This window comes from Lithobates pipiens, unplaced genomic scaffold (genome assembly GCF_037356315.1).
Source record: "Lithobates pipiens isolate NorthernLeopardFrog02 unplaced genomic scaffold, aLitPip1_a1.2 Scaffold_28, whole genome shotgun sequence".
NCBI lineage: Eukaryota > Metazoa > Chordata > Amphibia > Anura > Ranidae > Lithobates > Lithobates pipiens.
This window is the reverse complement of record NW_027507789.1, coordinates 226982704-227001982: the sequence shown is the minus strand read 5'-3', so window position 1 is coordinate 227001982 and position 19279 is coordinate 226982704. Positions and strand designations below refer to the sequence as shown.

General features: G+C 51.4%; 1 protein-coding gene across 3 annotated transcripts in view; it reads right to left on the bottom strand.

The window, feature by feature from the left end:
* Positions 1-13284: 13284 nt before the first annotated feature.
* CEP95 (centrosomal protein 95) overlaps positions 13285-19279 on the bottom strand; it is a 29468-nt gene continuing 23473 nt past the window's right edge. For 2 of the 3 annotated variants that reach the window (XM_077460636.1, XM_077460639.1), the window contains 7 exons: positions 18009-18135; positions 17750-17919; positions 17563-17637; positions 16009-16161; positions 15613-15759; positions 15459-15530; positions 13285-13996 (listed from right to left, as the gene is read on the bottom strand). In XM_077460636.1, coding sequence (XP_077316762.1) covers positions 13820-13996; positions 15459-15530; positions 15613-15759; positions 16009-16161; positions 17563-17637; positions 17750-17919; positions 18009-18135 — 921 coding nt within the window. In that variant the 3' untranslated portion in view covers positions 13285-13819. The remainder of the gene's footprint in view (positions 13997-15458; positions 15531-15612; positions 15760-16008; positions 16162-17562; positions 17638-17749; positions 17920-18008; positions 18136-19279) is intronic. The other variant, XM_077460637.1, reaches the window with a different exon arrangement.

Here is a 19279-nt window from a genome sequence, read left to right as displayed (position 1 = left end):
ATATATGTGTATATATATATATATTTTTTTATTATTTATTCTAACACCCTAGAGAGTAAAATGGTGGTCGTTGCAATACTGTCTGTCACACCATATTTGCACAGCGGACTTACAAGCGCACTTTTTTTGGGGAAAAATTTTTTATTTAATAAAAAAAAAAAAAACAGTAAATTTAGCCCAATTTTTTTTTTTTTATATTGTGAAAGATAATGTTACGCCGAGTAAATCGATACCCAACATGTCACCCTTTAAAATTGCGCCCGCTCATGGAATGGCGACAAACTTTTACCCTTTAAAATCTCCATAGGCGACGTTTAAAAAATTCTTCAGGTTGCACGTTTTGAGTTACAGAGGAGGTCTGGGGCTAGAATTATTGCTCTTACTCTACCGATCGCAGCGATACCTCACATGTGTGGTTTGAACACCGCTTTCATATATGCGTTCGCTTCTGCACGCAAGCTTGGCAAGACAGGGCGCATTTAAAACAATTTTTTTTTTCTTATTTTTATTTTTATTTTTTTCACTGTTCTTTAAAAAAATAAAATAAATGTGTGTCACTTTTATTCCTATTACAAGGAATGTAAAAATCCCTTGTAATAGAAAAAAGCATGACAGGTCCTCTTTTATATGAGATCCGGGGTCAGAGAGACCTCACATTTTATATTTACACTAAAATGCAATTTAAAAATGTCCCTCTAAGAGCTATGGGCAATGGCTTGGAGACAGGTGGGGGGCTGGGGGCTATCTTCCCCTCACTCGTCTCCATGTCAGGCCAGGGACAGGTCCAGATCGCCGTCACGGACCTGGCTCCTAACTTTTTTAGCTGGCTCCTAGATTCCAAGCAAATTTGTCAACCCCTGATCTATGATGTAATGGATGATGCCACCTTGTACAACCTCTATGATGTAATGAATGGCACCTTGTATAGACCATCTATGGTGTAATGGATGATGGCACCTTGTAGACCAGGCCTACAAGGTGCCATCATCCATTCCAATCATAGAGGGTCTACAAGGTGCCACCATCCATTTCAATCATAGAGGGACTACAAGGTGCCACCATCCATTCCAATCATAGAGGGTCTACAAGGTGCCATCATCCATTTCAATCATAGGGGGTCTACAAGGTGCCACCCTCCATTTGCATAGAGGGTCTACAAGGTGCCACCATCCATTTGCATAAAGGGTCTACAAGGGGCCACCATCCATTTGCATAGAGGGTCTACAAGGGGCCACCATCCATTTGCATAGAGGGTCTACAAGGGGCCACCATCCATTTGCATAGAGGGTCTACAAGGGGCCACCATCCATTTGCATAGAGGGTCTACAAGGGGCCACCATCCATTTGCATAGAGGGTCTACAAGGGGCCACCATCCATTTGCATAGAGGGTCTACAAGGGGCCACCATCCATTTGCATAGAGGGTCTACAAGGGGCCACCATCCATTTGCATAGAGGGTCTACAAGGGGCCACCATCCATTTGCATAGAGGGTCTACAAGGGGCCACCATCCATTACATCATAGAGGGACTTGTGGCGTCGCTGGATCTTCGCACTCGGAGCAGAAGCATATGACGTTACCTGTGTAGCTGAGGCGGTGTTGTGGAGGGGCCCCGAATCATTCCCATGACACTAACGCGTTGCATAGTTTGTTGAACACCATACACGGCCATTGACTTTCATGCATTCTACTGAATAGACATTAAAGGAAACCGATCAATATTTCCAAATCCATGTCCCGTGATACTTCATAAAAGCGGCCATTACACCCACCTGATGTCTGAGGTCATTCAAGGCAGTGACATCACTCTGCACATGGAATGTTGCTTTTCTGACAGGAAGCGCCCCCCCCCCCCCCCCCCCACACCCCATGACAGGTGCACTTTAGACGTTCTCTTACTGTCCGTAACAACGCACCCTTCATAAGTGTTCAGACATTCTTGGTGGCAATGAGATGTCAAACCACTGATTCCGCTTCTGTTTCTGCATCAGACGCAAGGTTTTGCGAACAGTGCGTTAATCGGGAGAGGGGGGAGGGGTGTGTTTTATTTTTTAGAGAACGGTGGCGCAGGCGTAGCGCACGCCCGTCCCATCCAGCCACTGACGCATTCCGTCTGAGAGCTTTATCCGGTCCTCCTACCTCTGCTCTGTCTGATCCTGGTCTTCATATGTAAATAGATAGAAGAAAGAAAAAAAAAAAAAGGGAATTTTCTGTGAAAATTCTGCGCTTATTTGTGTAGGCCGGGTCTCATTTCACCTTCCGCCAACCTCTTCGTGTCGCCTGTATAGAAGAAACGGAGCATAAACGGCAAATCCGCTCGCCCTGGCAGAGGGAGGGGCTCCCGATTCGCTGGCACGTCCGCCCGTCATGGCGTGATGTTTTTATTTTTGTCGTGTCTGGAAAGTCATTGACTAGTCTGATTTTTTTTTTTTTTTTTTTTTTATACAGCCATTGGCTACTGGGGTTCCCTGTGCCACGGTACAAAATGGCCGCCTGTACGTCAATTTTTTTTTTTTGTGTTTCAGGTGTCGTTCTTTTATATTTTCCAGCAGAAAACGGAGCGGCTGCATTGATGTCCGATTTTAATCATGTGACCGCGGCACCAGTGCGCCACTTTTCTAATGACCGCTCTGCTGTATAACTGTTACACTGAATCATGGGATCGTTGCTTGATCTGCAGCCCCCCCACCCACCCCCCTTATTTTTATTTTTCTGGAACCCACTTTCTGCCAGAGCGGGTTATTAGATTGAGACTCCACAATGAATTAACATTTTATCGTATAAATTAAATAAGCTTCTCCCTCCCTCCATTCCATAGTCTGACCTCTGCCGGCGCCGTATGGGTTTGGGAACTTCTAGAGCCTGTATTGGAGGGAAGGGGGGGGGGGGTTACCGCCATCACCCTTGGGAGAGCGATAACGGGGGCGGCTGTTGCTTGATTTCTGTCCGTCTGCTGCCGAGGTCAGACGTGGAGTTGGCATTAATATATATTTTTTTTTTTTTACTCACCATTTCTCCTCCACTAACCCGGTGACACCAGCATGATACCGAACATAATGTTAACTTGCTTCAATTTATAGCTGATGAATTAAAATGTATTTTCAAAGACTGGGGGTCTGTTTTCTCTTCATGGTGGAGACTGTCTTGTTTTTCTTCACAGGTTTCCATTTAAACTGATGAATTGTCTTTTGTAGGTGGTCCTCTTAACAGTGGAACTAAACACTCTTATCTTTTTCAGCCATGGAAGCAGCCACCTTGGCTTCTGTGTGATCTGCGGCGGCCACCTTGGCTTCTGTGTGATCAGCGGCGGCCACCTTGGCTTCTGTGTGATCGGCGGCGGCCACCTTGGCTTCTGTGTGATCGGCGGCGGCCACCTTGGCTTCTGTGTGATCTGCGGCGGCCACCTTGGCTTCTGTGTGATCGGCGGCGGCCACCTTGGCTTCTGTGTGATCGGCGGCGGCCACCTTGGCTTCTGTGTGATCGGCGACGGCCACCTTGGCTTCTGTGTGATCGGCGGCGGCCACCTTGGCTTCTGTGTGATCGGCGGCGGCCACCTTGGCTTCTGTGTGATCGGCGGCGGCCACCTTGGCTTCTGTGTGATCGGCGGCGGCCACCTTGGCTTCTGTGTGATCTGCGGCGGCCACCTTGGCTTCTGTGTGATCGGCGGCGGCCACCTTGGCTTCTGTGTGATCGGCGGCGGCCACCTTGGCTTCTGTGTGATCGGCGGCGGCCACCTTGGCTTCTGTGTGATTGGCGGCGGCCACCTTTGGCTTCTGTGTGATTGGCGGCGGCCACCTTTGGCTTCTGTGTGGCCGGCGGCGGCCACCTTTGGCTTCTGTGTGGCCGGCGGCGGCCACCTTTGGCTTCTGTGTGGCCGGCGGGGGCCACCTTTTGGCTTCTGTGTGGCCGGCGGCGGCCACCTTGGCTTCTGTGTGATCTGCGGCGGCCACCTTGGCTTCTGTGTGATCTGCGGCGGCCACCTTGGCTTCTGTGTGATCTGCGGCGGCCACCTTGGCTTCTGTGTGATCTGCGGCGGCCACCTTGGCTTCTGTGTGGCCGGCGGCGGCCACCTTTGGCTTCTGTGTGGCCGGCGGCGGCCACCTTTGGCTTCTGTGTGGCCGGCGGCGGCCACCTTTGGCTTCTGTGTGGCCGGCGGCGGCCACCTTTGGCTTCTGTGTGGCCGGCGGCGGCCACCTTTGGCTTCTGTGTGGCCGGCGGCTGAATATAGCTGCAGATTGGCTCTTCTGCGCTGGATGGCATGCACATGCGAGCCCGATGTCCCAGCTGTGCTTTGACAAGCTGATCTGCGGGTCCCGGCCAATGATTGTCGGGCGGGACCCTCTGATTGGCAGGGCATTAAGCCTGGTACACACAGTTTTATTCTTTTTTAATTTTTTTTGTTCAACCTAGCGGGCTGAACGAAAAAAAACAAAAAACTGACCGCATAGGTTCAGAGCCACTGTACTAACTAAGCAATGTTAGTATAGCAATTTCCCCTGCTGTTCCATTGTGTTCTAACAGGCGGAGGGCTCCTTCTGACAAACCACTCCACTCCCACCCGAATGTCCCTTCCTAGAACAATTCTTGCCGCCCCTCCCCCACCTCCTCACAACGCCCCCACCATCATCACCACTTTAGATGATGCCACAGTGCTCAGGGCAGCTGCCCACCCCCCCCCCCCCCCCCCCTTGTCCTGGCCAGTGTCATTATTACAGTGACAGTGCATATTTTTAGCACCGATCACTATTAGTGTCACTGGTTCCCACAGTGTCAGATTGTCCTTCATAATATCGCAGTCCCGCTATAAGTCGCTCATCGCCGCCATTACTAGTATAACATTTTTAAAGAATATAAAGTCCAGAATTGTGCAAACCAGTCAATATACGCTTATTGGGGGTTGTTTTTTTTTTTTTTTTTTACCAAAAATATGTAGCAGAATACGTATTGGCCTAAATTTTCTGAAGGAATTAGATTAAAAAAAAAAAATAATTGGATATGTTTCATAACAGAAGGTAAAATAAATAAATATATTTTTATTTTTTTCTTCTAAATTGTCACTCTTTTTTTTGTTTATAGCCAAAAAAATAAAAACCGCAGAGGTGATCAAATACCACCAAAAGAAAGTTCTATTTGTGGGGGGAAAAAAGGACGTCACAACGTCGCACGACCGCGCAATTGTCCGTTAAAATAAGGCAATAAAAATGGCCTGGTCAGGAACGGGGGTGATAAATTTTCCGGAGGGGGGCTCAAGACAGTAGATTAAGGCACACCGCTAAGTGTCTCCCCAAAGGCGTTAAACGAAGGCCCACCACTAAGGGTCTCCCCCCCCTCCAGACGCTAAGGTTCTCCACCCCCTCCCCCTACGGGAAACGAAGGCCCACCGCTAAGGGTCTCCCCCCCCCCCTCCAGACGCTAAGGTTCTCCACCCCCTCCCCCTACGGGAACAAGGCCCACCGCTAAGGGTCCCCCCCCCCTCCAGACGCTAAGGTTCTCCACCCCCTCCCCCTACGGGAAACGAAGGCCCACCGCTAAGGGTCTCCCCACCCCCCAGACGGGAAACGAAGGCCCACCGCTAAGGGTCTCCCCCCCAGATGGGAAACGAAGGCCCACCGCTAAGGGTCTCCCCCCCCAGACGGGAAACGAAGGCCCACCGCTAAGGGTCTCCCCCCCCCCAGACGGGAAACGAAGGCCCACCGCTAAGGGTCTCCCCCCCCCCCCCAGACGGGAAACGAAGGCCCACCGCTAAGGGTCTCCCCCCCCCCAGACGGGAAACGAAGGCCCACCGCTAAGGGTCTCCCCCCCAGATGGGAAACGAAGGCCCACCGCTAAGGGTCTCCCCCCCAGACGGGAAACGAAGGCCCACCGCTAAGGGTCTCCCCCCCCCCAGACGGGAAACGAAGGCCCACCGCTAAGGGTCTCCCCCTCCCCAGACGGGAAACGAAGGCCCACCGCTAAGGGTCTCCCCCTCCCCAGACGGGAAACGAAGGCCCACCGCTAAGGGTCTCCCCCTTCCCAGACGGGAAATGAAGGCCCACCGCTAGGGGTCTCCCCCCCCCCCCCAGACGGGAAATGAAGGCCCACCACTAAGGGTCTCCCCCTCCCCATACGGGAAATGAAGGCCCACCGCTAAGGGTCTCCCCCTCCCCAGACGGGAAACGAAGGCCCACCGCTAAGGATCTCCCCCTCCCCAGACGGGAAACGAAGGCCCACTGCCAAGTGTCTCCTCCCAGACGGGAAATGAAGGCCCACCGCTAAGGGTCTCCCCCCCCCCCCCCCCCAGACGGGAAATGAAGGCCCACCGCTAAGGGTCTCCCCCTCCCCAGACCGGAAACGAAGGCCCACCGCTAGGGGTCTCCCCCTCCCCAGACGGGAAACGAAGGCCCACCGCTAAGGGTCTCCCCCTCCCCAGACGGGAAACGAAGGCCCACCGCTAAGGGTCTCCCCCCCTCCCCAGACGGGAAACGAAGGCCCACCGCTAGGGGTCTCCCCCTCACCAGACGGGAAATGAAGGTCCACCGCTAAGGGTCTCCCCCTCCCCAGACGGGAAATGAAGGCCCACCGCTAAGGGTCTCCCCCCCCCCCCCCCAGACGGGAAATGAAGGCCCACCGCTAAGGGTCTCCCCCCCCCCCCCCCCCCAGACGGGAAATGAAGGCCCACCGCTAAGGGTCTCCCCCTCCCCAGACGGGAAATGAAGGCCCACTGCCAAGTGTCTCCTCCCAGACGGGAAATGAAGGCCCACCGCTAAGGGTCTCCCCCTCCCCAGACGGGAAACGAAGGCCCACCGCTAAGGGTCTCCCCCTCCCCAGACGGGAAACGAAGGCCCACCGCTAGGGGTCTCCCCCTCCCCAGACGGGAAACGAAGGTCCACCGCTAAGGGTCTCCCCCTCCCCAGACGGGAAATGAAGGCCCACTGCCAAGTGTCTCCTCCCAGATGGGAAATGAAGGCCCACCGCTAAGGGTCTCCCCCTCCCCAGACCGGAAACGAAGGCCCACCGCTAGGGGTCTCCCCCTCCCCAGACGGGAAACGAAGGCCCACCGCTAAGGGTCTCCCCCTCCCCAGACGGGAAACGAAGGCCCACCGCTAAGGGTCTCCCCCTCCCCAGACGGGAAACGAAGGCCCACCGCTAGGGGTCTCCCCCTCCCCAGACGGGAAACGAAGGTCCACCGCTAAGGGTCTCCCCCTCCCCAGACGGGAAATGAAGGCCCACTGCCAAGTGTCTCCTCCCAGACGGGAAATGAAGGCCCACTGCTAAGGGTCTCCCCAAGACGGGAAATAAAGGCATATCTCCCCAGCAGACACCTCTGCAATAATAATTCTTTGCTTCCTGTTGTGTTTCTGGGGCAGGAATTGGAAGACAAAACCCGAGAGCTTCTTATTTTTATGTTCAGAAAGCAAATTGCTTTAACAGAGACAATTGGGCAGCTCTGTGGATGGGAAATGTAACGTAACTCACCTCTGTGTACCCTAATGTGAGGTACAGCCCTCTAAATCCTGGTCTCTCTCCGGCTGTCTGCCCCTTTCCTGTCCCTGCTTTGTTCTGCAAAGGTCTGTAGTCCAAAACAATGGTGATAGTTCCGCCTCGAATGCCCCTCAAACATGTCCCTCGGATCAGCATGTGACTTCAACAAAATGGTGGCCGTTTTGCACAAACGTGAATGAAGATGGGTAAAGGATGGTTTCATTTCCTGTCCCCCCCACCTGTAAGAAGCTTCCCCCCCCCCCCCCCCGAGGATTTTTATGCGCCCTTTTTTCAGGGCTTATTCATAGAAGTTGCCTCTTTAATTAAAGTGAAAACTTTTTTTTACATTTTTTTTTTTCACTTTGCATAAAGTAAGGGAGGGTTATAACCCCTGTCAGATCCCACCCCCCCCCCCCCCCCCCCCACACCATCCGTGTCCCATTGTGAAGATTTTTCTTCAATTCCTGTCCCATAACCAAAACAGGAAGTGAGGAAATCCCTGCAGATTGAGGGAATCCCTTGGGGGGGGGGGGGGGGATTTGGAAGATTTCCCCGTGATACTTTTCTGGGGACAACCCAAAATGTGGGATTTTAAAGGTAAACTAGGGAGCGGGAATCTTACCAATGGGGGCACAGACAGCAATAAAACCTGGCAGGGGTTCTGATCCATCTCCACTCTACTGAAAAATGAAAAATTGCCTTATTGGCATCAACGAGCTTTAATATGGGCCTTAACGACCTTTAGTATTGACGTTGACTGGCGTCAGTGTGCTTTAGTATGGGCTTTATGCTCGTGTCAATGAGATTTAGTATGGGGGTTAGAGTGGCATCAATGAGAGCTTTAATGAACTTTAGTATGGGCATTATACTGGCGTCAATGAGCTTTAGTATGAAGGTTAGATTGGCATCCATGAGCTTTATAAAGTATGGGCGTTATATTGGCGTTAACTAGCTTTAGTATGGGGGTTAGAGTGGCGTCAATGAGATTTAGTATGGGCGTTAGACTGGCATTAACCAGCTTTAGTTTGGTTATAACGAGCTTTAGTATGGGGCATAGATTGGCATCAATGAGCTTTAGTATGGGCGTTAACCCCCATGCTAAAGCACATTGACGCCAGGCTAACGCCCATACTAAAACTCATTGACGCCAGTCTAAAAGGTAGTTAACGCCCACACTAAAGCTCATTGACACCAATCTAAACCCCATACTAATGCCGTTAACGCCCATACGAAATCTCATTGACGCCTATACTTTATAAAGCTCATTGATGCCAAAATAACCCCCATGCTAAAGCACATTGACACCAGGCTATTTTGGCATCAATGAGCTTTATAAAGTATAGGCGTCAATGAGATTTCGTATGGGCGTTAACGGCATTAGTATGGGGTTTAGATTGGTGTCAATGAGCTTTAGTGTGGGCATTAACTACCTTTTAGACTGGCGTCAATGAGATTTAGTATGGGTGTTAGCCTGGCATAAATGAGTTTTAGTATGGGCGTTAGCCTGGCATCAATGTGCTTCAGTATGGGTGTTAGAGTGGCATTTTACAAGTGTTAATGACAAGTTGAAACTCTCTCTGCGCAGTTTTGAAGCATTTGATGAGCAATAAATTACGTTAAAATCACCCCACAAATGCCTATTCCATTAAAGGAAATAAACGAATCTTAAGCCCTGCAACCGTGTCGCAAATGCCTGCCAGAGCGTTTGGAAAGCATTACCATCGTCTTGATTGGAAGGCGCTGAAAAGCTTCAAACTCATCCTGACTCGACCTTGAGGCTTCAAATTTTGAAGTGACGCCAAAGCTTCATGTTTTGGTAACGTGGACGGCGTGGTGTGCTGTTGTATCATTTGCTTAGACGACGTTAATGCCCCTCAACCGCCTGATTTTTAGGCTGTGTGAATTTAGCCTAATTTCACCCCTTTCACCTGAAAAAGGTGAAATGTGCCAGATGAGTTCTCTGCTGGTGGAGACTAGGAGCTTGTCGCCATCTTATGCACAGAGAACAGGCGTCTGTCTGCAGACGGCCACCATTTTATTGAAGTCTTCAAAGATCTGGTTACTTAGAAAATGCCCGGATCTTTTATGGGTGTGATATACTTTAACCACTTGCTTACTGGGCACTTAAACCCCCCTCCTGCCCAGACCAATTTTCAGCTTTCAGCGCTGATGCACTTTGAATGACAATTACGCGGTCATACAACACTGTACCCAAATGACATTTTTATCATTTTTTTCCCACAAATAGAGCTTTCTTTTGGTGGTATTTAATTACAGCTGGGAGTTTTATTTTTTGCTAAACAAACAAAAAAAATGCAAAATAAAAATAAAATAAAAAAAATCATGTTTAATTGTTTGTTATAAAATTTTGCAAACAGGTCATTTTTCTCCTTCATTGAAGTGCGCTGATGAGGCGGCACTGATAGGCTGCATTGGTGGGCACTGATAGGCATAGTTAAGGCGGCACTGATGGGCACATAAGGTGGCACTGATGGGCAAAGATGGGCACAGATAAGATGGCACGGATGGGTGGCACTAAGGGGCACTGATAGGTACCACTGAAAGATGGGACTGATATGTGGCACTGGGGTGCAGCACCTTTGTTGAGGCAGATTGTGGGCACTGCTGGGTGGCACTGACGGGGGGCATTTATTTTTTAATGATGTGGCACTGGCAGGGGGCAGGTGGGCACTGGCAGGGGGCAGGTGGGCACTGGCAGGGCTGGCCGTGATCGGCTCTTTTTTTTTTTTTCTCCTCGCGCTGACAGCGCGAGGAGGAATAATAGCCGATTACCGGCTCCGTTGTATCACATGATCAGCTGTCATTGGCTGACAGCTGATCACGTGATAAGGGGTCGGGATCGACCCCTTGCTCGGATCGGTGATCAGGCGAGTCTCATAGACTCGCCGATCACAGAGCGCGCCGTGCGCGCCCCTCGTGCACGGTACGACGTCAATAGACGTAGTCCTCGTGTCTTGTCAAATAACGTCCTCCATCGGATAGTGTCCGCTGCGTACTGCGCATGCGCAGTACACAGCAACACAGATTCCGAAAATTGCAGAGGATGAACGGCGCCTGCGCCGTGAGTCCAGGTTCTGGCCCCACCATCCAAGTGGACATAGAGTAGGAATAAAAAAGAGCCGAGCGCAGCGAGGCGAGGGGCCCTCTAAAATTCACAACCCTATGTCCTCTTGGATGGTGGGGCTACCACCTCCACTCACGGCGCAGGCGCCGTTCAGCTTCGGAGATTTTCCGAAGCTTCGTCTGCTCCGTACTGCGCACGGACACTATTTGATGGCTGGACGCTATACGGCAGAACACCGGCAAAGGAGATCTGCGCTGTAGCCGTCATTCGGCTATAGCGCGGGTCTCAAGTGGTTAAAACGTCACTGGGAAGCGGGAGAGTTCTTAGGCGCGATGAGGGCTCATATCTGGCAGAGTTCTACATGGGGGGGTGAGTCCTTTATGTTACTGTGACCTCCCACTAAGCCAGGGGTCTCAAACGGGTGGCCCTCCAGCTATTACTAAACTACAAGTCCCATGAGGCATTGCAAGGCTGACAGTTACAAACATGACTCCCATAGGCAGAAGCATGATAGGAATCCTGAATAATAATAATTGTAGTTTCGCAACAGCTGGAGGGCTGCCAGTTTGAGACCCCTGCACTAAGCTGATTAATTCATCTTCCTGGAGTTGTCCTTTAAGGCCATCATAAACATTAGAGAACTGAAGCTGACTTCTCCAGTGTCTACTTATCAGAATTACAATGATGTGGTGCCATTATTATTGCCCTTAGAAGGTTCAGCCAGTGTGTCTGCAGGTGCCTCATAGACATTAGATCAGGGTAGGCAACCTCTGAACTACAAATCCCATCATGCCTGTGGCTGCCCGTCTTGCAGTTCCTTGTGGTAGTTCCACAACAGGTGGAGTGGTGAGGTTGCCCACCCCTCCATTAGACTGTCCTCTTCTAGGACCACCACCCTGGAGACCCAACCACTTGGCTAATCTTGGTTTTTCACATAGATTTCTCTTCTAGGACCACCACTCTCACCATCCTGGAGGTCCTGGAGACCCAACCACTTGGCCAATCTTAGTTCTCCACGTAGATTCCTCTTCTAGGACCACCACCCTCATTATCCAGGAGGTCCTGGAGACCCAACCACTTGGCCAATCTTAGTTCTCCACATAGATTCCTCCCCCCCCCCCCCCAGGCATATATTATTACCCAACCTCAGTCTCAGTACTGCAGCTTCAGACAGGGCATTGAGTACAGCTGCTGCGCAACTTTTCTGGCATTTAAAGCGGAGGTCCACCCTAAAATGGACCTCCGCTCATCGGAATCCCCCCCCCCCCTCGGGCGCCACAATCGGCACCTTTTGGGGGGAGGGGGGTGCAGTTACCTGGATAATCCAGGTAACTGCACCCACTTCCGGGCTAGCTCTCTGCGGAAAGGGGCGTACGTTACGCCCCTTTCCGCAAGCGCCCGCCCCCTTCAGCAAGTGTCCCCCGCTGCCTGCTGGGAAACACACAGCTCCCAGAGGCAGCGGGGACCGTCCGGATTGCGCCGCGCGGCTCGTGCATGCGCAGTAGGGAACCGGAAAATGAAGCCGAAAGGCTCCATTTCCTGATTCCCATACCCAAGATGGCGGCGGCAGGACCTGACAGACGAGCAAGCGATCGGCTTCGGGTGCCGACATCGCGGGCGCGCTGGACAGGTAAGTGTCACTATTTAAAAGTCAGCAGCTGCAGTATTTGTAGCTGCTGGCTTTAAAAAAAAAAAAACGCGGAGTCCCGGCGGACTCCCGCTTTAAGGTGTTGCACCTAATTTCAAAACAGCTGCAACTGTTTTGGTTCTGATGTTCACTTGTGCCCTAAATTCTGCTAGTTCTACTTTGTGCCACTTCTTCGTTGTGGTGCAACACCTGCGCCAAATTCAAAATACTCCCAGTTTGGCTCTGATGAAAGTGGAGCTTATGGAGGACAAACTTTCTTTGGGCGAACAGAGACAGATTTTTGTAAAACTCTCCCGATGGGGGGAAAACTGGCTCCCAGTGGCACCGGTGACTGTGGGGGGGAAAACTGGCTCCCAGTGGCACTGGCGGGGGGGGAACTGGCTCCCAGTGGCACTGGCGGGGGGGGGGAACTGGCTCCCAGTGGCACTGGCGGGGGGGGGAACTGGCTCCCAGTGGCACTGGCGGGGGGGGGAACTGGCTCCCAGTGGCACTGGCGGGGGGGGGAACTGGCTCCCAGTGGCGATGGGGTGGGGGAACTGGCTCTGGCTCCCAGCGGCGATGGGGGGTGGGGGGCTGATGGAGAAACTGGCTTCCAGCTGCAACAACAACATGGCACACTGGCTTCCCAGCGGCACTAACAATGGTGCCCAATGATGGGACACAATTACGCCCGCTGAACCGTGCATTATTTTTTCCCACTGATGTTGTCAGAACCTTTTCGACTCCCGCTGATCACTGTCCGGCCCTCGTAAAGTCTGAAGAACGGTAAACTGGCCCTTTGTTTAGAACATTTGGAGACCCTCTGCTTTAAATGGCTATCCTGCTTCCCCCCCCCCCCCCCCCCCACAGACCATACAATGGATTTCATAGGTCCTTACAGACACACATGTAATGGTGACTTTCTCTGCTCCTCCACCTCTGTCTATGTGGGCGATATGAGGTGCTGGGCGAGGACAGCAATCCTCCTCCTCCCAGCACAGGCCGGAGCAGCCGATGTCGGACGTCTTTCTGGATCTGGGTCAGAAATGTCAGACTTGACCTTGTCTTGGATAAAAGTGTTTTTATTTTTTTGATTGAAAAAAAAAAAAAAAATAATACAAATAAGTTAAAGTTCTAATAAATATAAATCGGAATGTAAAATTCATCAATTCATTATAAAAACAAAACAAAAGAAAAACAAATCCATCATTCTGGGGATTTAAAGGGGAGGAAGAATTAAGGCACTCTGCAACCCAGGGAGGGGGTTTAGGATGATGGGGGGGGGGGTTATGTACAATGTGCCCCCCCCAGGACCCCGTTGTATAAAGTTCACACAGTAATCTGAATGTTGTGGCACAGCAGCAATTTAACCTCCTGCATTCTCTGTCACTGCAAGGGTTAAAACACAACTCCAGTCCAAATTCTTTCATTTTTGATGAAGTCTGGGCGGTACAGAACCTCTTTCCGGGTTGTTATTATTGTCCCCCCCCCCCAGTTCCTGTCTCAGTGACACTAGAAAAGGGGTTCACCGCAATAACGATCCTGACCCCCCCACAGTTTGCACCGGAGTTCTGGTTTCCAGGGCGATCCCTGTTGGATTTGGTCTCTGTATTAGTTTGTCGCCCTCTAGTGGTCGTTTTGCCTCATTACAGGCAGTGGCTCTTGCCGTATTGGAAGGAAGCCATCTGCAGCCTCCTCTTCAGCCGCTCTGCCTCCAGCTCTCGGAAGAAAACATCTTCATCAGCCCGTAAGATCATCTCCTGCAGCTCCTGGATCTCCTTCTCCATCTTCAGCCGCAGTTCCTTCTTCATCTTCTGTAAATTCTGCAAAACAAACAAAAAAAAAAACGCCCCAAGGGTGGCTGTTACTGAAGAGAACCTGTCACCAGAGCTGTGGTAGAGGAGGGCATGAAACCACGGCCGGTAAGAACCGCACTCCTTTCTGTGGCAGTTCTGTGCCAGCCGGCATTCTGCCATTACTGAGGCACTAATGGGCCCATTCACACCCAGAGCAATGCCATAAAGAACGCCATTTATTCTGAATACATACACAGTGTATTGCAGTGTGGTGAGAATACATGGGATGGGTATAAATAACCATTACTGCTCTGTAGCCCAATCACAATGAAGGCTGCAAAAATGGGAAAGAGAGCAGTGCACAGGCATGGCAGCAATCTGTATGTGAAGGAGCAAATTAGAGGGCATGACAATGGCCGGTATGTACAGGAGAGGAGTGTATGACAGTGGGAACTATGTTGTACAGGAGAGGACTGGGGGGGGGTATAACAATGGGCAGTATGTACATGAGAGGAGTCTGGGGGGGTATGACAATTGCCGTTATGTACAGGAGAGGAGTGTGGGGGGAGGGGGATATTATAGTGGGCACTATGTGCAGGAGAGGAGTGTTGGGGGAGGGGGGTGTAAAAGGAGGCATTATAAACAAGAGAGGAGAATGGAGGGTATAACAGCAGGCAGTATATAAAGGAAAGGACTGGGCAGTATGTACAGGAGAGGAGTATGGGGGTATGACAGAGAGCACTATGTACAGGAGAGGAGTGCAGAGGGTATGACAGTGAGCACTATGTACAGGAGAGGAGTATGGGGGTATGACAGTAGGCTACTATGTACAGGAGAGGAGTGCAGAGGGTATGACAGTGAGCACTATGTACGGGAGAGGAGTGCAGAGGGTAAGACAGTGGGCACTCTGTACAGGAGAGGAGTGCAGAGGGTATGACAGTGGGCACTCTGTACAGGAGAGGAGTGCAGAGGGTATGACAGTGAGCACTATGTACAGGAGAGGCGTGCAGAGGGTATGACAGTGAGCACTATGTACAGGAGAGGAGTGCAGAGGGTATGACAGTGGGCACTCTGCACAGGAGAGGAGTGCAGAGGGTATGACAGTGAGCACTATGTACAGGAGAGGATTGCAGAGGGTATGACAGTGGGCACTATGTACAGGAGTGGAGTGCAGAGGGTATGACAGTGGGCACTATGTACAGGAGAGGAGTATAGAGAGTTTGACAGCAGGCAGTATATAAAGCAAAGAAGTGGGCAGTATGTATAGGAGAGGAGTATGGAGGGTAAGACAGTGGGGCAGTATGTTTAGGGAAGGAGTGTGGAGGTATTAGAGGTGGCGGTGTATATGTGTATGTATGGATATATATAATATAGTAGAGTAGTCCAGGAGCTTTGCCATGGCAGGATTGCCCCTCTACCTCCTGTATTGTGATGTCATGTTCCTCCTAGCCCATGTAAGAGGGGATTATGGGTAACGCAGCTCACTCACCTTGGACTGAGCCTTCTCATGTGTCTGCATTTCTTGCTTTTCCTGGGTCACGGCTTCAGCCAGCATGGAGAACTGCCAGGAACAGAGAGAAGAAGGGTCAGATGAGGACAGACATGACAGGATTACCCTTCTGTGATTGGCTGGAAGGACTCACCTGATCCTTATAATAGTTCTCCATGGACTCCAGCTCGTCTCGGTGCCTCTTCCTCTGGTCCTCGCGCTGTTCCTTGGTGTATGAGCGCAGTTCTCGCAATCGTTGCTTTTGGATCTCCAGGCCTTCCTCAAACAGATTCTTCATGATCTAGAGGAGGAGACAGAGTTCAGGAAGAGGTAATGGCAGTTGGTGTCATGCTTTCCCCAGCAGGTACACGGTGGTTAGTGCCGTGTTGCCCCCAGTAGGTAAAGTATGGTTAATGTCACGCTTCCCCCAGCAGGCAAAGGATGGTTGGTGTCCTGCTGCTGTCATGTCCAGATGGCAATCGGGGTGACACATGTTTGGGGACGCTGACACCATAGAATTCTTGTACCTCCACTACATCCCTCTACATACCTTCTCCTCCCGTGTTCTGGCCCGCATCAGTTTGGCCCCGAGCTGCACATGGTAGTCTTCGTAATATTTCTTGGCACGGGTCACCTGCTGCCGGTTCTCCTTCATCTTATTCTGAGCCGTTTTCTGCAGGCGGATTCTCTCCTTGAAGTCTTTCTGTGAAGAAAAGCGAGAGCTCGGTCACAGCAACTGCACAGCCATGTTGTATTTGAAGAGCCGGCCCCATGGCAGCTTAGTGGTTAGCTGTGTGGCTGTGCGGCATTGAGGTCATGTAGCTTAGTAGTTGATGTGGCTGTTCAGCACTGAGGTAATGTAGTTAGCGGTGTGGCTGTGCAGCACCGAGGTGATGTAGCTTAGTAATTAGCGGTGTGGCTGTGCGGCACTGAGGTCATGCAGCTTAGTAGTTAGCGGTGTGGCTGTGCGGCACTGAGGTCATGCAGCTTAGTAGTTAGCGGTGTGGCTGTGCGGCACTGAGGTCATGCAGCTTAGTAGTTAGCGGTGTGGCTGTGTGGCACTGAGGTCATGCAGCTTAGTAGTTAGTGTGGCTGTGCGGCACTGAGGTCATGCAGTCCCATGGTGGCTTAGTGGTTAGCGTTGTGGCTCTGCAGCAGCGAGGTCAGGCACCTTAGTAATTAGCGGTGTGGCTGTGCAGCACGGAGGTCATGCAACTTAGTGCTGCACAGCCACACTGCTAATTACTAAGCTGCATGACCTCGGTGCTGCACAGCCACACCGCTAACCACTAAGCCACCATGGGACTGCATGACCTCGGTGCCGCGCAGCCACACTGCTAACTACTGAGGTCATGCAGCCCCTGGCAGCTTAGTGGTTAGCGTTGTGGCTGTGCGGCACCAAGGTCATGCAGCTCAGTAGTTAGAGGTGTGGTTGCGCAGCACTGAGGTCATGTAGTTAGCGGTGTGGTTGCGCAGCACTGAGGTCATGTAGCTTAGTAGTTAGTGGTGTGGCTGTGCAGCACTGAGGTCATGTAGCTTAGTAGTTAGCGGTGTGGCTGTGCAGCACAGAGTTCATGCAACTTAGTAGTTAGCGGTGTGGCTGTGCAGCACTGAGGTCATGTAGCCCCATGGCAGCTCAGTGGTCAGCGGTGGCTGTGCAGTACAGAGGTCATACAGCCCCATGGTGCCTTAGTGGTTAGCAGTGTGGCTGTGCGGCGCCGAGGTCGTGCAGCTTAATGGTTAGCGGAGGCTGTGCAGCACCAAGGTCATGCAGCCCAATGTTGGCTGTACAGCACCGAGGTCATGCAGCCCCCATGGTGGCTTAGTAGTTAGCGGTGGCTGTGCAGCACAGAGGTCATGCAGCCCCATGGCGGCTTAGTGTTTAGCAGTGTGGCACTGAGGGCATGCAGTCCCATGGTGGATTCGTGGTTAGCAGTGTGGCTGTGCAGCACCGAGGTCACGGGGTCAAATTCTAGCACACTCATACTTAGACTAATTCGCCTCCAAGGTATGTTCCTTGGGTGGTTGGAGAAAACCTGCTCATCCATGATATAGTCCTGGAGGGAAGTGTACCCAAGACCCCAGTGCTAACCTCTGCACTTACCAGACGCTGGTTATGCCCTTGTTCCCTCCGGATAATCTCGGTGAGAAGGCCGTGTCTCTTGTGTGCCTCTTCCACCTGCAGAAGGCAGAAAGGTCAGAGGTGATCGTCGTACAGATCAAGCATTGGGCAGGAAGTGAGAAGTCATGAACAGGGCCTCTAAGGCCGATCGTTTCCCTCCCGGCCTCACCTCTCGCTGCAGCTTGCGCTCGCTCCTCTCGTCTTCCTGGGCAGACCTGGCGAGTTGCTCCACCTGGGCGAGTTGCCCCTTCCACATCGCGTTGAAGGTGTGCGGTGAGATCTGGAGATGTGGGAATTCCTCCAGTAAGAGAGGAAGGAGGTCGTTTTCTTTAATCTTCACTGCGAACGACAAAAGAAGTGGAGTGTGAAAACAATGGAAGCCCCCGCGTAGAACGGAGCGCTGGAGAGAGATAGAAGGCGCCACTTACTGCGTCCTGCAGCCTTGCGACAGCTGGGGGTCCACTGGCGTGGCCTCTGCTGCTTCCCCGAATACACCTTCTCCGGGTGGGATCTTTTCTCCGGCTCTTTGAAGATATTCTCTTTGTACTCTTGATCCTTAGTGAGGAAGGAAAAGAGAGAAGGTGATTGGAGATCAGGGCGAGAGCCGGCTGAAGCCTGTGAATGCTGCTGGAGGCGGTGCCTGGGACAAGGTCATCCAGCGCCCGGGGGGGGGGCAAAGATTGCAATCTGCCCCCCCCCCCTTTATGATGTACAAGCTTAGGTGATTCTATGTCCAGCAGTCACTCGCTTGTCAAAATCACTGCTGTCATCACTACTCCTGTCAGCCTTGTAAGAGAAGGGTGGCGCCCCAATCCCTACAGTATATCATTGCGCCCAGTGTAGCCGCCCCTCCTGCCCACCCTTTGTCCCAGCCCTGCACCTGACAAGCTGTGGGCATGCGTGTGTATTGTTTCTGGTTGTAAAGCTGCACATACACAAAGCATAAAGGTTGCATCTGGAGAAGAATGCAAGTCAATAGGCATGCTGTGATAACCAATCGGCTTCCAGACTGAACAAGCTGAAGTTAGAAGCCGATGGCTCCATTGCAGAGCTGCCCCAGATTTTGTAAACTATACTAACCCACATGTAGCTTATAGTAACCCACAGTTACCCATAGGAATCTATAGTAACACAGTTTGCTATGGTAAGCTATACTAACCCACAGTTACCTATAGTAACTTATAGTAACCCACAGGTAGCCTATAGTAACCCACAGTTACCCATAGCAGTCTATAGTAACACACAGTTTCCTATGGTAAGCTATACTAACCCACAGTTACTTATAGAAACCCACAGGTAGCCTATAATAACCCACAAGTACTGATAGGAGTCTATAGTAACCCATAGTGATCTATAATAACCCACAGCTACCTATAGTAACCAATAGTTACATACAGAAACCAACAGCTACCAATAATAGCCTATAGTAACCCACAGTTACCTATAGTAACCGGTAGAAACCTCCAATTACCTATAATAAGCTAAACTAACCCACAGGTAGCTTATAGTAACCCATGGTTACACATAGTCTATAGTAACCTGCAATTTTCATATGGTAAGCTATAGTAACCCACATTTACCCATAGTAACTTGAAGAAACCTGCAGTTACCTATAGTAAACTATCCTATCCCACATGTAGCTGATAGTAACCCACAGTTACCCATAGCAGTCTATAGTAACACACAGCTTCCTATGGTA